The sequence below is a fragment of the Epinephelus lanceolatus genome, chromosome 14 (assembly GCF_041903045.1).
Source record: "Epinephelus lanceolatus isolate andai-2023 chromosome 14, ASM4190304v1, whole genome shotgun sequence".
In the NCBI taxonomy this organism is placed as follows: domain Eukaryota; kingdom Metazoa; phylum Chordata; class Actinopteri; order Perciformes; family Serranidae; genus Epinephelus; species Epinephelus lanceolatus.
This window is the reverse complement of record NC_135747.1, coordinates 33,068,839-33,086,866: the sequence shown is the minus strand read 5'-3', so window position 1 is coordinate 33,086,866 and position 18,028 is coordinate 33,068,839. Positions and strand designations below refer to the sequence as shown.

At 43.1% G+C, this 18,028-nt stretch overlaps 1 protein-coding gene across 2 annotated transcripts in view; it reads right to left on the bottom strand.

Moving 5' to 3' along the window:
• Positions 1-4,227: 4,227 nt before the first annotated feature.
• Positions 4,228-18,028, bottom strand: part of znf385b (zinc finger protein 385B) — an 86,054-nt gene continuing 72,253 nt past the window's right edge. Inside the window, exons 7-11 of one of the 2 annotated variants that reach the window (XM_078174644.1) lie at positions 16,573-16,744; positions 16,092-16,475; positions 14,850-15,034; positions 14,151-14,246; positions 4,228-12,458 (exon numbers count right to left, since the gene is read on the bottom strand). In XM_078174644.1, the coding sequence (XP_078030770.1) occupies positions 12,192-12,458; positions 14,151-14,246; positions 14,850-15,034; positions 16,092-16,475; positions 16,573-16,744 (1,104 nt within the window). In that variant the 3' untranslated portion in view covers positions 4,228-12,191. Of the gene's footprint in view, positions 12,462-14,150; positions 14,247-14,849; positions 15,035-16,091; positions 16,476-16,572; positions 16,745-18,028 lie in introns of both variants that reach the window. The other variant, XM_033617023.2, reaches the window with a different exon arrangement.

Here is an 18,028-nt window from a genome sequence, read left to right as displayed (position 1 = left end):
AGCAAAGACCCCCGGGAACAGAACAGAGCAGCATCAATGACAAACAGAAATGACATTGCTAAGTCAGACACAGCATGCAAAAGGAGGAGCTGGGGTGGAGGCGGGTTGCAAAGCGGCTTGCAGAGGAAGCATCAACAGTAGGCAGGCCAGAGCAGTTTAAATAGGGCGCCCTGAATGAGATTCACCAATTGGTTGCATAGAAAGGAATCATGTGATCTATCAGCTGACTCCCCACCATCAATCAGCTGCTCCATCAGTGAATGTTTGTGCCAAATTTGCCGAAACTTCCTCAAGGCCTTCTTGAGATAATGCATCCACGAGAATGAGACGGATACAAGGTCACAGTAACCTTGACCTTTGACCACCAAAATCGGATCAGTTTATTGTTGAGTCCAAGTGGATGTTTGAAGAAACTGCTTCAAGATGTTGAGATATCACGTTGAATGAGAAGAATGAGACAGATGAGGTCACAGTGACCTTAACCTCTGACCTTTGACCACCAAATGTTGCTCAGTTCATCCTTGAGTCCAAATTTGTGCCAAATTTGAATAAAGTCCCTCAAGATGTTGATGTTATCTTGAGATATTGTGTACACAAAAATGAGACAGATAAGGTCACAGTGGCTTTGACCACTATTTGGTGGTCAAAGGTCAGTCCATCCTTGAGTCCAAGTGGATGTTTGTGCCAAGTCCCTCAGGGTGTTCTGGAGATACTGGATTCACAAGAGTGGGACAGACGGACAATCAGAATTTTTTCTTCTTTTTTTTTAAGGACTATTTTTTGGGCTTTTTGCCTTTAATTGACAGGACAGTGAGGGAAACAGAAAGGACAGTGTGAAATTGGGAGAGAGGGAGAGTGGGGGGATGACATGCAGCAAGGCACTGCAAGTCGGAATCAAACCTGCAACCGCTGCAGCGAGGCATCGCCTCTGTACATGGGGCGCCAGCACTATCAACTACTCTACCGACGCCCCACAATCAGAAAACATAATACCTCCTGCCACAGCTATTGCCAGTGCGGAGGCATAAAAATATCTAAGTTAAGTCCAAGCAACTTAAGTATTTAGTGTTAAGGTAGTTTATGTAAAGAAAGTTGTATCACTGTATGAAGTGTTGTGCACTCAAACGTTGCACCTCACCAAACTTGTGTTAATAGAGTTTGTTTTTACTGACGATTATCTTCATGCTTCAAGGTCACAAACTCATCTGTTACTTAGGTGGATGTTAGAAGTGATTTGGAGGTTTTACTTAAAGCACTAAATATACAGGTCTGAGTGAACTCTCATCTGAGGTCAGCTGTGAAAAATGTCTAGATTTAAGGTAAAAGCGATCTGTGATCCTGCTGAAAACACACAAATTGGGAGCTTAAGTTAAAGTCAGGTTAGCCATAATATCTCATCTTTCTCAGGGAAAGATTCTAATTATTAACATCACCAAGAGGCTCACAGAGTTCTCACCTTAAACTGACCTCTCACAACTGTTTGGTTTCCTTCTGGCATGTAGACGTCTCACAGAAAGTCAGTCATTGTGTACACTGTGTGAGGCGCTGTCAAGATTTACAGGCTTATGACAGGTGCGAGCCGGACGACACTGAAGCAACCTTTTAACTGACCCGATCATTTATTTCCACGGAGCAGGAAACGTCGAGTGTACAGTCAAAGATTAAACCAGTTAGAGGCTTCCAGACCAGTCCGGTTCTGTCAGTGGTACCAGTTTGTTCAGGTCAGACTGACACAGTGCTTTTCTTTCTCTTCAGATGATGGCAAACTTAAACCATCTCTCTCATGAAATTTGAGTAAATCTGTGAGTAGATTTGCAGATAAAAAACCTTCGCACTACCTCGGTAACGTCCAACCTGCAAGCATGGAGCAAACAAAGAAAGAGAAAGAGAGACAAAGAAAAAATTGTCCGACGCTGTGATTGAAGTTATTTAAGGTGAAGTGGGGCTTAGAATACATTTTATTTCCCTCTGTCAGCAATGGTGTGACAGGAACAGGTAAATCAAAGGCCTAAGAGAAGGTAACAGGTGCCGTTAACTCTGTGTCATCTGTTGTAAGAACCGTCCAAAAAATTAAACAAAAATGGTCGGACATGAAACTTACACACCAAAAAACCACAACAGCTACAGGAGGCTCCGATCAGTCACTCTCTGCTGCAGTCAAACGCATTGCTTGCATCATGAGAGACCCCTCTGTCAGTTTGCCCTCAACCTCAGCATTCTTTGTCTCTGTTGTAAAATGAAACCACTATTAAAACATCTTAATACAGGCAGTCTGATGTCGGCAATAACCCACCGTTAAGTTTAACAACATGTAAGACAGTCTGGCTGGTGTGAGCGGAGACAGACGCCGAATTGCTTTCCCAGGTCCACAAGTCTTATTGAACCAAAACTCAATTTGAAATAATGTTTGCATCTCCCACGTCTCGTCTCTGATAAATAAATTAAACAAAAATGACATGCAGTTTGGGGCTGCGGTGCGTAAAGAGGGCAGAGGAGGAAGCCGCTGGTTTATTCTATTTATTCAGAGAAGAGCCTTTCCCAGTTTTGTATCTTTCACATTTTTACGAACCCAAATCTGAAGCTTAAATCTGCTAAATGCCAACTAATTTAACTAAACGTGTTATATTTCTAATCTCTTGCCATGTTTAAGTTAACGTGTTTCAAAGGCATCTCAACATAACAGAGCACAATATGAATTAAAATTGTAATCTCTAATCATGATAAGCAACATTTATGTGCAATATCTTATTTACACAAGCACTACAAGCAGTCAGAAGCAGGTGTAGATTTTGTTAGTACCAAAATAATCTTTAAGTTTCACCATGAACATTTATTCTCGTGTCCTGAAATGAGACCAAAACCAACAACAGACAAGACTGTCAGCTGTTATGAAAAACTCATTCTGCAGATTTTGATTTACCAGAAGAGGGAGGAGGATGAGAGCGAGCTGTTTACCATCACAGTGTTCTCCATCCAAGGCCGTGTGTGTGTGCAACATGTTGGTTCAGCTGGGGTTCAGTTAAAAAGTTACTGTGTTAATTGTAAATGTGTCAGGGAGTGTAACTTCTCTCTGTCAAAGAAGAAAAGGTCAGAAGTTGCAGTTTCTTGCAGCTTTTCTTCATATTAACCCTCCACACTGTCCACAGTGACAGATTTCCTTCTAATGTCCTCCATGTTGATCTGGTTCCAGTGCCCTCTAGTGGACATGACATGCAGCAAAAACAGAGATGAGGTTTGGTGGCTAAAAATCTGATGGATCCATGGCAACATCTCGCTAAAACACAACTGGTTTTGCTGTTGGTGTAACATTCTGGATTCTGTTATATTTCCAGTTTTATTTTGAAGTACCAGCCTCTTGTGTCATTGCAGTTTCCTGTGTTTCCCACCTACAGTATCATCAACCACACTTGATACCTCTTACTCACCTGCTCCCTATGTCTCTGCCAGATCGTCATTGTTCCTTTGTGTCATAGCTTTCTAGCAATCTCTGTGTTTGATTCCCTGTTTTTTTTTAACTTCGCCTGCTTTGGATTCAAGGATTTTTTGTCCTACCTGCCTGTTTTGTAAAACAGAGGTTAAAGGGAAACTTTGCTGATATTGAACCAGCTGTGTGGCATCGCAGTGTGTGCAGATGAACAGTGTTTAGTTTCGCCCCCGTGCCACTGCCAGCACCCGGACCTCCACCGCCTGACGGGCAGGGATCTCCTGGGGAAGTTAAACAATGTTAATCTGCACACACTGCGATGACACACATCTGGTTGAATATGAGCAAAGTTTCCCTGCTTCCCTTCACTGGTTCCTGTACAGCAGGGTCGGTCTTTGTTTCACTGTTATAATCATTAAAAAGCAAAAGCAGCATGTGTATACATTCAGTAGGCTATATCTTCAGTAGCTAGCTAGCTAACCCTACACTTTTCAGGGTTTGATTTTGGTTTTGGAACAGGGAAGGTATCTTTTTCCAACCTCTCCAGGTAATGAGTATCATTAATACACGACGTGCCCCAGGCACAACATTTAGCTCCAAATCCACAAAACCAGCCTCAAAATGAAGGAAATCTGAAACAATGGAGCACAGCTGTGTTGTTGTCGGACCCTGGGTGGGACTTAGCAAAGTCAATTTACAGTACTCGACAGATTTTCATTCAGTAAAACTGAAGTCAGTGCCTCAGAAATGAGTCAAAGTCCCACCAGCTAATAACTTACTTTAAGGAAATGCAGGGTCGATGAACGTTCAGCAGTTTTTTCTTTTAATGAAAACAATAAAACAAAGTTACAGAAATAAAATGATAAGGAGAGAAGTGGTACATAATCTCAATCTGACACATTTGCATATTATTATCATCATCATCATCATCATCATCATAAAAAAACAAGCTCAGAGAATAAATACTGTACATGAAGAAGTGGACGGAGTTTCTCTGAAGCAGGAAGTGTCACCTTTTAACACATCTGAGTACGACTGAACACAGCAGCTCTGAGCTGAAATCTAAAATATCTGTATTTATTTATTTTTTTTATCTCTTAACTGTTTTTCCGTTTCTTCTTCAAGATCACCTCTGAAAGGTTTGAATCTTGAAGACAAGTTGAACTGTCTTAGTCTGACCTTGTTTGCCTTTTTGTTGTGTAGAGTCTCAGAAAACTGTACCTGACGTGTCACCACAGTTTAAACTCACAATTCCAAAACCTATATTTTTGGTGGAAATAAAAATAAAAGTTTGATCAGATTTAATTTTAGAACTTGATTTACAGTTTCTGAAAGATAAAAGTTCAAAATTAATAACTTTCTAGTTAAACACTATATCAGAGGTGTTAAAAGACCTACTGTCTGGTTCAGAGTGGAGCCCAGTGTGCAGCAGTTTGGGTCAACTGCTCCTTTAAACACTTGAATTACTCACTGTTTGCATGTTCCTCTGGGGCTGATGGAAGATGAGCTTTTATTTTGGAAGCAGAGTGATTAAATCACATGGTTCATTCCAAGCATGGAGGGAATACACGCATTCACTCACACACGCACTCACACACATGCGCACACACACACACACACACACACACACACACACACACACACACACAACCTTGAGTTTTCAGCAAAGACATTTTCAACTGATCAAACAGAAATTAAAAGTTTCACATGTTGACTAGAAATAACTCTTCAGTTCAAACTGTGAATCCCTGTTTGTTTTATTCCAGTATTGCACCTCGGACCCTGTAACCAGACCTGAACCAGTGTCAAGACTCTCAGACCTTTGTATCAAGACTCTGCCCCAGTATCAAAACTCTGGACCAGTTTGACAACTATCAGGCCTCAGTATCAAGACTCAGACCAGTGTCAAGACTCTGCCCAAGGATCTAGACTTGGACCAGTGTCATAACTCTGGACCAGTATCAAGACTCTCAGACCTCTCAGGCCTCAGTATCATAACTCTGGACCAGTATAAAGACTCTCAGGCCTCAGTATCAAGACTCTGCACCAGTATCAAGGCTCTCAGGCCCCTGTAACATGACTCTGGACCAGCGTTAAGACTCTCAGGCCTCAGTATCTAAACTCTGGACCAGTATCAAGACTCTCAGGCCTCAGTATCAAAACTCTGGACCAGTGTCAAGACTCTCGGGCCTTAGTATCAAAACTCTGGACCAGTGTCAAGACTCTCGGGCCTTAGTATCAAGACTTTGCCCCAGTATCAAGACTCTGGACCAGTATCAAGACTCTCGAGCCCCAGTGTCAGAACTCTGGTCCAATATCAAGACTCTCAGACCTCAGTATCAAGACTCTAGACCAGTATCAAGACTCTCAGGCCTTAGTATCAAGACTCTGGACCAGTATCAAGACTCTCAGGTCTCAGTATTGCTGATAAGGAAGCAAAGCGAATAGGAAAGCAGCAGCTGATCTATACATTATTGCATCATGATGACATCATCGGACAGAGGAGGAAGTTCAGTTGAAGAGTTCAGAGCTTGGTTGCGGAGGTTAAATCAGCATCATCAACATTTGATTTGACACGTTGTCTTCTTTTTTACAGGTTAACATGTTGATGAGCTCGATAAGAGCTGCTGCACTGTAAGACCAAAATACTGCATAGATAAACACACACACACACACACACACACACACACACACACACACACACACATAATGTCCTTAAACCTGTTTGTTCATTATTGGAAGACTGAGGTGCTTCAAGTTCTTCAGGAGGAGGCAGGAAGACAGACAGGAAAACACCCACCATTTGAAACCATAGAAAACAACCGCCAGTGTTTCTTTCTGTTTGTATTATTAATATTTCAGATTATTCCAGTCCAGTCCTTAAAGGCTGGTGTTCCTTGACTGTTAAAAACGAAGACATTATGAAGTTTTTTGGTGGGCGGGGCTTAGCTGGAGGCAAAACAATTCTCCACAGACATTAGCTAGCGCTAGCTAGCAAGTTCTGTTAGTTTGTTTTAGACAATGTAGGAGTGGCGCATTCAGAAATACTCATTCGAAGTGTGTGATTAACTTAACCATTTGTGAAACCACGTAGAAATATAATGCTCCGTTTCTTCGACCAACAGGGCTCTCATTTTAGTGTAGAGCGTCAGACTGAATTTACCAACGTACCATGTCAGGTCGCTCACTCTCTGGGACCATGAATGTTACTCGTAGAAGTAAACACCGACCAACAGGACCAGACTGGCCGACCTGTATGCTCTCACTCAGTGGATGGATGATGTCACAGGAAACCAATCTTACAAAGGAGGACAACACCTGAACCGTTTCCTCCAGTTTGTTTTGCTGTCGAAGCTAACGTTAGCTAATGCGCTAAAAAGTTATCATTATGGAGAAACCCAATATTCCTCTTAATATCTCCCCAGTTTCTGATGAGGTGGACATGATAACCCTTAATACACACAATGTTATTCAACCCAACAACAGGAAATACTTTTTGCCCTTTAATTAACTCATCTCAGAGCGAAACAAGCGACTCCCCCTCAGTTAAGATAAATTGTCCAGTTACATCATCTTTTGCTCCACGTCTTTAACATGTTTCTTCAGTGTTTTCTATGGTTTCACCTGGTTCTGTGAAGCTCTTTCATGACTGTCAAACAACCACCTGATCATATTAATTTTACCACACTGAAGTCTAAAAATACAAATGAAATGCTAGTGCACCCTAGAGGCCGCAGTGGTCACTACACCCAAAATACCAGTGTGATGGACAGACAAATAATATACTGATGTTGAGCAGGGAAGATCAGTTTGTGTTCCAAAATAATCTCAACTCAAAAATCCACAAATAAGTGTGTTTTTTTTTTCCCTTAGCTTTCAGCAAAATCTTATAATCTTCCTTAGCGAATGGAGCTAGCTCACAAGTCTGGTTCAGGACAAAGAGAATGGCAAGCCCTTTTAACACTTATTAGTAGCGGTAATACCTTGACCTTGACTTTGACCTTCGATCGCCAAATTCTAATCAGCTCATTGTTGAGATCAAGTGGACGTTTGTGCCAAATTTGCATTAATTCCCTCAAGGCATTCATTCACAAAAATGAGACAGATGAGGTCACAGTGACCTTGACCTTTGTCCTATGACCACCAACATGTAACCAGTTCATACTTCAGTCCAACAGCACAGTTGTGCCAAATTTGGAAAAAAAAAAAATTCTCCAGGGGTTCTTGAGATACTGTGTTCACAAGAATAGGACGTAAGTACATACGAATGGACAGACAACCTGAAAATATAATGCCTCCAGCCAAGGCTATTGCCGGCGTGAAGGCATAAAAAGGAATCTCCAGTAGTCAAAAATGTCTTTGTAGATTTCTTCAATGCCATACGTACTTATCAAAAAGAAAATGCTAAATTGGGCTACATATTCAAAATAAATATGCTAATTCAAAAGTGTCCCAGTGGCTTTGTGGGGCTTGAATGACATGATATGAAGCCCACATACCCAAAATGGTTTGCTGATCTGTCGGACATATTGGAAATTCAACTGTTGATATCTGAAAGACAAACTCACAAACATCACTGTTATTACTGCTAAAATGCAGCGTGAGTTAATGTACTCGAGTCATCAAGATGCACAGACTCGCTACTCATAACAATACCACATTTTTTAAGTGCTGCCATTTCCTGCAAACTAAATTTGAACTTGAATAGTTAGGTCATGCTGAAGAGTCTGTCTGAACAAATCAGTACAGACAAAATATCAAATAAAACCATTCGTTATCAACAGTATTATCCAATTCTGTCCACTGTGGTCTCTATTTTTCATTATTTTCGATGACTCAATGCTGTTTTATTTGTTTCTGAATGTAAAAAAATATCTATCTTTCATAATATTTTGGTTCAAACACTTGCTCCTGCAGTTTCCCACAGTGTGGTTATGGACCTACCGGTGCAGCACAATGACTTGTGACTCTGTCAGACAGCAGGGATGTCAGTCATTCAGAACTGATTAATGTCACGGCATCTCAGGGCAGGAGCTGCCATTTTGTCTCAATATTACAGGAGTCAGTGGAGCCATGAAAGCTGCCAGAGTAGTGACACACTTAGCGCCACTTAAAGGTGACATTTTTTTCTTTGAGAAAATCTCAGATTCAAACCCTCGGGCTGCGTGTGTTTACTCACCCACTGACTTCTTTCCCTGCTCTCAGATGTCGACAGTCACTCTGTTATTATAGGAGTTTAACCTGGTCCAAGATAATAACAAGCTCCTGTCATAGTTTAAAAATATATATATTTATACACTGTATACAGTGTGGGAAACAGAGACTGAGAGAGGTGGGGTGTAAAGCGACAGAATACACACAACAATGGTCAAAAGCTCAGAGAAAAGCTGTTTTTGAGTTGAGATTATTTTGTGTTTTATTTATCCGTTCTGTTTATCCTGAGGGTGGCGCTAGAGGAGAAATGATGGGGCCAGTCTAAAGCATGTAATGTCTCTAAGTGTTGACTGGACAGACAGATCATGTGGTTGTTTAAAAGTCATGACAAAGCTCTGGGTACTTATTTACAACATACACTGTAAAACAACTTATCGGAGCACAGAAAAAGCAACCAGAGAAGTGTTTATGTTTCGTTGTTCGTCATTGCGAGTGAATAAGCTTATTTAAGGAGAATGTTCCTTTGCTGTTGCAGGTTCTGAAAAGTTCCAGTGATGTGTTCAAAGTTTTAAAGAGTTCCTCGGACTCCTGGTGCTAAAAGTTTTGTGGTTCGGATGTCTTAAACTCCAGAAAGTTCTGGTCAGATTCAGCGACAACAGGAAGGTGAAGACTGAAACTGACAGACTGATTGTTCACATCAGGCTAACAGTCAGGACGAAAGGCCTTTTTCACTGTAAAACCAGGAAGTAGCCTGGTCCAGACTGCAGAGTGAGTCTTTAACACACAGGCAGTGGAGACAACAGCAGGAAGAGGCAGACATGAGGACATCAGAGATAAGGAGGAGGCGTTCATGTACTTCAGTTCAGACTCTGGTTCCAAACATACAGCAAGCTGAGTCAGCAGGAGGCCAGAACGAGCAACAAACTGTCCTGAATTAACGGTCCAACCATGACTTCTGTTAAGGCGTATTGTTTGGGGTTTTTACTGAGTTAAAAAAAAAAAAAAGGAGCAGACCTCTAACACTAAAAGTTTAGAAAGTTTAGCAAGTTTGGGCTCCAGAATTCTATTAAAGGATAATTCTGGTTTATTCCACCTTGGCAGGGCTATAGCCACCACGAGGACATGATGGTAACATTTTGGAGATTTTGGAAGGGGATACACATCACCAATGACAAACACATTACACGTTTTAGTTTTTTTTAGAGATGATCTCGTTGTTTTCAGCTTGTTTTCATTCCCAGATCGTCATATACCAACACCGAAGGAACTCTCTCTATCAGACACAACAGGCTTTCAGCTAACTTCAATGTAAACCTAATGTAGATGAAGTAGTATAAAGAGCAAGAAAGGTGGATGTGTCAAACAAGCACAGACTTTAACCCAGGAGACAGCCGTTTTGTGTCCCATCCATCCATTCATCCATCCATCCATTTTCAACCACTTATCTGAAGCCAGGTTGCGGGGGCAGCAGGCTGAGCAAAGTATTTCAGATGCCTTGCTTTCCAGCAATACTTTCCAGCTCCTACTGGGGGACCCCAAGGCATTCCCAGGCCAGACGAGATATGTAATCCCTCCAGTGTGTCCTGGGTCTGCCCCAGGGCCTCCTACCAGTGGGAGGTGCCTGGAACACCTCTAACAGGAGGCGCCCAGAAGGCATCCTGATCAGATGCCGGAACCACCTCAACTGACCCCTTTCAAAGCGAAGGAGCAGTGGCTCTACTCCGAGCTCCTCACCCTATCTCTAAGGCTGAGCCCAGCCACCCTTCTGAGGAAACTCATTTCTGCAGCTTGTATCCACAATCTCATTCTTTCAGTCACTACCCAGAGCTCATGACGATAGGTGAGGGCTGGGACGTAGATGGTCCAGTAAATCAAAAGCTTTAACTTCCAGCTCAGCTCCCTCTTCACCATGACAGTCCGGAAAAGTGCATCACTGCAGACGCCGCGCCAAACCACAGATCCATCTCACTCTCCATCCTACCCTCACATGTGAACAACACCCTGAGATATTTGAACTCCCTCGCTTGGGGCAGTAACTCACCCCCAACCCGGAGGGGGCAATCCAGCATAATTCGGCAGAGAACCATGGCCTCAGACTTGGAGGTGCATTTGTGTCCTGTTAAAACCAAAAGTCAGTGTTGTTTTAACATAGTGTCGCAACATACCTAGGTGCATGACGCACTTATGTCATGTTACATACTTACTTAAACTCAAAACATGCTTTTTTTTTTAACCTAAGTAGTTTTGTTGCCTAAACCTAACCTCTACTACTGACAACTGGAACCATGTGTTATGCGTACGTACCCAGGAAATAGCTGTGTGTCACATACAGATGCTAAAGGACGCCTCGTACGTCGGTGAGAACACCTTGGGGGTGTGACAAAGTGTTTGTATATGAGCTTGGAATGAAAACGTACAACAAAAGGGATTTAGGGTCCACTAGAATTATACAACTGGCTGGCAGTGTAAAGAAACAACATGCCAGCACTACGTTTTTAAAGATTTCCGTCGTCATTAGAGGATTTTTGGTAAAGAGAAACAGAGGATAGGGAGGTCAAAAAGTTTTGAGAGACCTTTGTTTTTTTGCTCTTTCCATGGGATTTGTTGACAATTTAAAAAACATAAAATACCGCCTGCCATATCCTTTAATTTCTCTTTCTCCCTTTCAAAGTTTGTCTGCTCGAGATGCTGTATGTTAGGAGCAAGTCAAACATGAACGCAGGATCGTCTGAAGGGGACATCTGTGGCATCACGGTCCAGAGTTGATATGATATGAAGACATTTGCATTCTTATAGTTTTCATTCATGATGGAGGACGTCTGACATCAGGTTTGTGCTGGTTAGCTCCTCCAGCAGGAGGAAGAAGAGCTTCTGTGTTCAGAGGAGATTTTTTTAAACAGAAACAACCCCGTCCAAACTCCAAAGACCCGTCCTAAACAGACCTGAACCGAGTCCAGACGTTCTTGACCACCTTTGTGTGTCGGTCTCAGGTACCATTGAGTTATTGCTGTTCCTTATGAATCCTGGTTCTTTTTTAAAATGTCAAAGCAAAGCACATTAAAACAAACTCTAGCTGTATTTCTCAGTGGATTCACGCTGTCACAAAGACTCACTTGTCATGAGGGACGACGTACTTTGGGGTTCTTGTTTTGGTAAAAAGGTCAAAGAAAGAAAAATATAATTATTCTCTATGTTTCATGCACAAGTTGAATGTTTTTTCTTCTTCTTCTTCCAGTTGGATGTTTTGACTCTGGAACATTTAAATAACAAATGAGGACGACAGAAAAAGCTGCACACTGATATATTTCCTCCAGGACCACTTATTGCTTTCTAGAAATTTCAGGACAGTTCTGTCATTTTCAGGACTTTCCAGGTTTTCCAGGCAGGATGTGTGAGGACTTTCCAGCCTCTGTTGTGTTCAGCTTCACGTCTGGTTTAGTTAAAGCAACGAGAAGGTTCAGTCCTCTCAAGTCTCCTTCAGTCAGATGAGAAGGTCGCAGGTTTGAATCCCCGCAGCCATGATGGCAGAGCTGATGTCTCTTCTGTTACTTCAACAAACTGAAGGTCAGAGGTCAAAGGTCGCCGATTCAACTCCCCACCCTCGACCCCGCTATCAGTAGGGAGCAAAGAGTATCGATCCTTGGCTTGCTCTGATTGGTCCAGGAGCCGGACGCAGGAAGGAGGCAGTGAAGAGGGATGAGGAAGGGGGAGGGCGAGGATGGAGAGAGATGGTGGGGGTGAGGGGTGAGGATGTGGGAGTGAGGAGGGGGGAGGAGGAGAGGGGGGCGGTCGGGAGCGAGATGGTGGAGGTGAGGGACGAGGGTGGGGGAGCGAAGGGAGTGGAGAGGAAGGAGGGTGAGAGGGAAGGCTTCACTAACTCCTTCTGAGGAGAGAGGAGAAGAGACAAGGAGAAGAGGAAATAGGAGGGAAATGAAGAGGAGAGGAAAGAATATAGGAAACAAGGAGATGATGGGAGTGGAGACCAGGAGAGGAAACAAGAGGAGAGGAGACATGAGGGGAAACAAGGAGAGGGGAGGAAACAAAAGGAAAAGAAACAATGAGAGGAGAGGAAACAAGAAGAGGAAACAAGGAGAGAGGAGACAAGAGAGGTAACAAAAGGAAAAGAAACAAGGAGAGGAGAGAAAACCATGGAAGAGGAGACAAGGACAGGAATTGAGAGGAGATGAGTCAATGAGAAAGGGAACAATGAGAGAAGAGAAGACAAGAAATAGAGAGGAAATAAGAGGAGAGAAAACAAGGATAGGAAACAGAAAGGAGAGAAAACAGGATGAGAGGAGACAAGGAGTAGAGAGGAAATAGAGGGGACAAAGAAAGCAAACAAGGAGAGGAAAGGAGACAAAAGAGAGGAACCAATGACAGGAGAGAGGACAAGAAGAGGGGAAGAGACAAGGGAAGGAAACAAAGGAAGGAGAGGAAACAATAGGAGAGGAGATGAGGAGTAGAGAGGAAATAGGAGGAGAGGAATTAAGAAAAGGAAACACAGAGAGGAGAGGAAACAAGACGAGAAGAGACAAGGAGTAGAAAGAAATGAGAGGAGAGAAGACAAGCAAAGGGAGGAAACAAGGAGAGGAGAGAAAACAAGAGGGGAGAAGATGAGGAAAGTAAACAAAGAAAGGATGAGTAGAGAGAAAATAAGAGAAGAGGAGACAAGGGAAGGAAACACAGAAAGGAGAGGTAACAAGATGAGAGGAAACAATGAGAGGAGAGGGGACAAGAAGAAGAAACAAGGAGAGAAGAGGAAACAAGGGGTGAGGAGATGAGGAAAGGAAACAAAGAAAGCAGAGGAAACAAGAAGAGAGGAGATGAAGAGTAGGGAGGAAATAAGAGGAGAGGAGACAAGGACAGGAAACAAGGAGAGGAAAAAGGGAGAGGAAACAAAAAAGAGTGGAGGAGATGTAAGAGGAGAGGAAACAATGATAGGAAAGGAAACAAGAGGAGGGGAGACAAGAAGAGAGGGGACAAGGGGTGGAAACAAGAGGAGAGGAAACAAGGAAAAAAAGAGAGGGGAGGGAAAAATAGGAGGAGACCAGGAAAAGAAAGGAAACAAGGAAAGGAGGGGCAAAAATTATTACAGAATAAATACAAAAGTGCATTAATGAATAAATGAATGAATGAATTCAGGAACAAATACTAATTTATTTTGAAAATATTTCCTGCAGTCACTCATTATTGATTTAAAACATTTATTTATTTAATTGATGTGTTTACTGATCATCATTCATTTCCTTAAAATGGTTCATGCCAATAAAACTAATTTAAGTATGAATTAGAGAAAGTTTATTTATTTCTCTACTCCATTTTTTTGGTTTGTTTTTTTACACACAAACACATAAAACATGTTTACAGGTAAACATATATGAGACATATGAGATATGTACTGTTCATATGTATGTCTATATAAGTACTGTATTTTCCTATTTTTCTCTGTTGACTGTTTTCGTTTGTACAATCAGTTGTACGTTTTATTCACCGCCTTTTAATTGTATCAGTGTTTTGGTAACACATGTTAAATGCCAGTAGAGCCTGTTAAACTGAACAGAGACACACTTACAGTGAGTGAGCTGCGCTGCTGTTTGTTATACGGGCTGTATTTGGGTTTGCTGGGTTTTCCTGCCACTCGGTCCTTGTGCCTCCTGCTGGAGATGTGCTGCAACAACAACAACAACAACAACAAACACTGACAACAGAGCTGAGGACAGATGAGCCTGAGACGCCTCTGACTGTAGAGAGGTAGAGACAGAGTAAGACTTCCTGACGAAACTGAAGAAAGAGAACATTTTACAAAGCGTTTAGCTCGCTCTCAAAACTAAATATAACATTCGCTTGCAGAAAAAAGGTATTTACACAGAAATATGAGCCTGAGGAGAAACAGCTCCTTCAAAATCTGACTCCTCTTTCTTGCTTTTATTCTTTCTTCCTCTGTGGTTCCTACCATTATTATATCACACTGTTAAACTATGGCTGTTTAAAATCAAATTTTGAGTTTGTTAATATCTCCACTGTATAGTGCCCTCAGAAAGACTAGTGTCCGTACAGTGGCATGTAGACTACTTTCTGCTAACACAGAGAGCAGCAGAAAGTCACTGCTGCTTTGTTTTCATGTTATGTCACTTGTTTGCTGACTAACGCAGTAAACAACCATCCCTTTAGCTACACAAGCCACACAATTTGAATTAAAAATTAACTTTGTAAGAGTTTCTGTTTACAGTACGGCTTGATTGATGCTGTTATGTGTCCATGCTGTTTGTACCTGTTTGAGTTGGATCTCAGAGTTGACGTGGACGTCACAGATCTGGCAGTGGAAGGTTTTGTTCTGCAGGCCGGAGCCCTTCAGTGAGGAGCTGTTGCCGTTCTTCAGCTTGGCTCCAGCTCGAGGGTAGGCCTTGATCGGCCCGGCGCCACTCCGAGCCTCCAGCATCGTCTTGTGCTTTGAACCTTCCGGACAAAGACACACAAAAACCAAACTTCTATTAGACGAGAGACGTAACGACAATCACAACCCCTGTATACTTTCAGTTATCGCTGCTCATCAGTTTTAAAGAAAAATTTCCCTTGCATAACTTGACATGGCATCCTAGAACGTCAAAACTACCGCATCCTTTAACGTCGTATGTGGACATGGAAGGTCCATGACCAAATGTCGATATGTGACGAACGATATCGGAGTGAGAATGAGTTGCAAGTGCTAAATGCTCCACTATGTTCATGGTCGTTTGGTGCTGAGCAGGTATAGCCTGGTTCCAGACCATAGACCCCGCCCACTCAACAGAGTAGGCTTGCATCTCTGGTCTGGCATACTTGTGAATTTGCGATTTATCTCGTCCAAACGCTGGACGGACCAATGAACGCCGGGGGTCTAGCGATTAGCCAATCAGCGCCACGCTGATGTCAAGCTGTACGCCGGTGGCTAACTGGTGAGGATAGCAACAATGGCGACCGCTACAGATCCTACAGACCACATTCACGATGCTATCGAGGTATTTCGCCACTACTCGCGTTAATGGAGGACCAAATTAAGGAAGCTGCTAAACTGAATTTAACAGCGATGCAGCTGGGCGTGCACGACGACGGAGACATTTTAAACGGGCAATGCTTGCTTGTTTTCGGCACCCCCGAGGCATGGATACTAATGACGTCAGATTCTGGGTGAGTCGTTCATCTCTACTGATTGGTTAGGGAAAAAATCAAATTCCCTCCCCCTTGTAAATTGCCTTCAATGGAAGCCATGTCAGACTGAAGGTTCTGGGAGCTTCAGTCTGACACTCAGGCTAGAGCAGGTAGTGTACAGTGGGTTTTTTATTGCTGGAAATTCAGGAGAATATGGTGAAAAATGTTTTCATGTTTGGCTGAGGAAGTAGTATCTATAAGAAATTAGACATTGCAAATCAATCGTAACATACAGCATGTGATTGAAACGTCACTCAACCGTCCTCTGAAGACATGATAAATGGCGGCAGATGAAAACGTGTCATTCCATGCATCATCTCCTCACCTGCGTTATGAGCCTCCAGCTGAGACAGAGAGTTAACGGCGACTTTACACAGAGAGCAGTACAGCAGCTTCTTCGCCTTCTCCTCCTCCGACTCCATTGAGAGAGACGCATCCTGGGAGGAGGTCTGGGAAGGTGGAGGAGGAGCAGGAGGTGAAGAGGAGGTGACAGGAGCTGGAGGAGGGGGAGGCGGAGAGGCTTTGGAGGAAGGGGGAGAGGAGGAGGAAGAGGAAAAGAGGCCTGGGGCGGGGAGAGCGGTGGGAGGACTGGAGGGAGGAGGCTCGCTGCCTGGTCTGCTGGAGGAGGGGGAGGCAGAGGAGTGAGGGGAAGAGGAGGGGAGGAGGAAAGGTTTGAGAGGAAAGGAGTCGGCGAGGCTCGATAATAGATCTGGAGGGCAGAGGGGGAAGAAGAGGAGGAAGAACATGATATAAAAAACAAACTCCGAAATAAAAACATGACACAGATCAGTGGTATTAAAATCAACCTGTGTGCTCATTGGTGCTGCTGTTAGCTGAGACAGGAGGGGCGGGGCAAACAGGACTGGTGCTGCTCCCATTGGTCTCTCCGGCGATTGACAGCTTTGCCTTGGTCTTGTTCTCCTGAGACTTGAGCTTCTTGGCGTGACGACTGCCTCTGTAGTGAGCTTCTGCCTGAGACTGAAGCAAAAGACAAACAGAGAGACTGTTTCATTTTTATATCTGGGCTTGTGTCTGTTGTCTCCTGAACTCCTGATGTCACTTCCTGTCTGGTCTTCCTGACTGTGTGTTAAACTGAGAAACATGACCTCTGCTTTGGGGTTGCACAAGGGACCTGCCTTGGTCCACTGTTATTCTCACTGTACATGCTGCCATGTGGTGACATCATTAGAGAACACAATGTTTGTTTGCAGATGACTTGCAACTGTACATCTCTGCTGAACCAAACGATGCTGCAACCACAAACTCTTTTACTACCTGTCTTTTGTCAATAAAATAATAAATAAATGGATGAGAAATAATGTCCTGGAGTTGAATGAAGACAAAGCTGAAATCCTGCTTGTTGCCCTAAAACAAAAAGAGAAGTGATGATCTGGGGAATTTAACTCCCTGGATTAAATCTGAGGTTACAAGTTGAGGTGTGATCCTTGGTTCAGATCAAAGCTTCCAGTCCCACATTGACAAGGTGACAAAAACACCACTTTTCCACCTCTGAAACAGAAACAGAGCTAAGGTACGACCATTTCTTAATGGAAAATATGCAGAGACATTGGTTCATGCCTTTATTTCAAGCCGACTCGACTACCGTAACACATTTTTTATTGGCCTCCCAAAAGACACCACTGAGAGACTTCAGCTCATTCAAAACGCTGCAGCTCAACTACAAGAGGAGAGAGCACATAAGGCCAGTCTGAGCTACTCTGAACTGACTTCCTGTTACATTTCAAATTGATTTTAAGCTCCTCCTCCTTGTATACAAAGCCCTACATGGGCTGGGATGACGCTACCTTGCTAAGTCCCTTGTTAACCTTAAAAGTTGTCGGCAGTCGGCCCAGTTAATGAAGTTATTTCTTCATCCTTTCATTTTATAGTTACAGTTTACTAATAAAACTCTCCACAGTATGAACAGTGGTTACATGAGCCTCAAAACCAGACACAACTCAGCCCTGAGCAGAGTGACCGTCCTCTACTGACCAATCAGACTGCAGTGTTCACAGCTCCACCTTTTAGTACCAGATCTGTGTGCTAGGTACCCCAACAGAGGGGGGACCAAACATGGGGACGGTATGGAACGGTTCCATTTGTACCATCCACAACTTTTCACAGTGGAAACGGAAAAAAGCGTACTGAACTGAACTGTGTGTGTCATGTCATGTCATATACGGCATCATCGACTCCAGATTTAACTTCTCTTGTTTCAGATTTTTCTCATCAGTCCTGTTCGGTGATGAGACAGACCTGAGC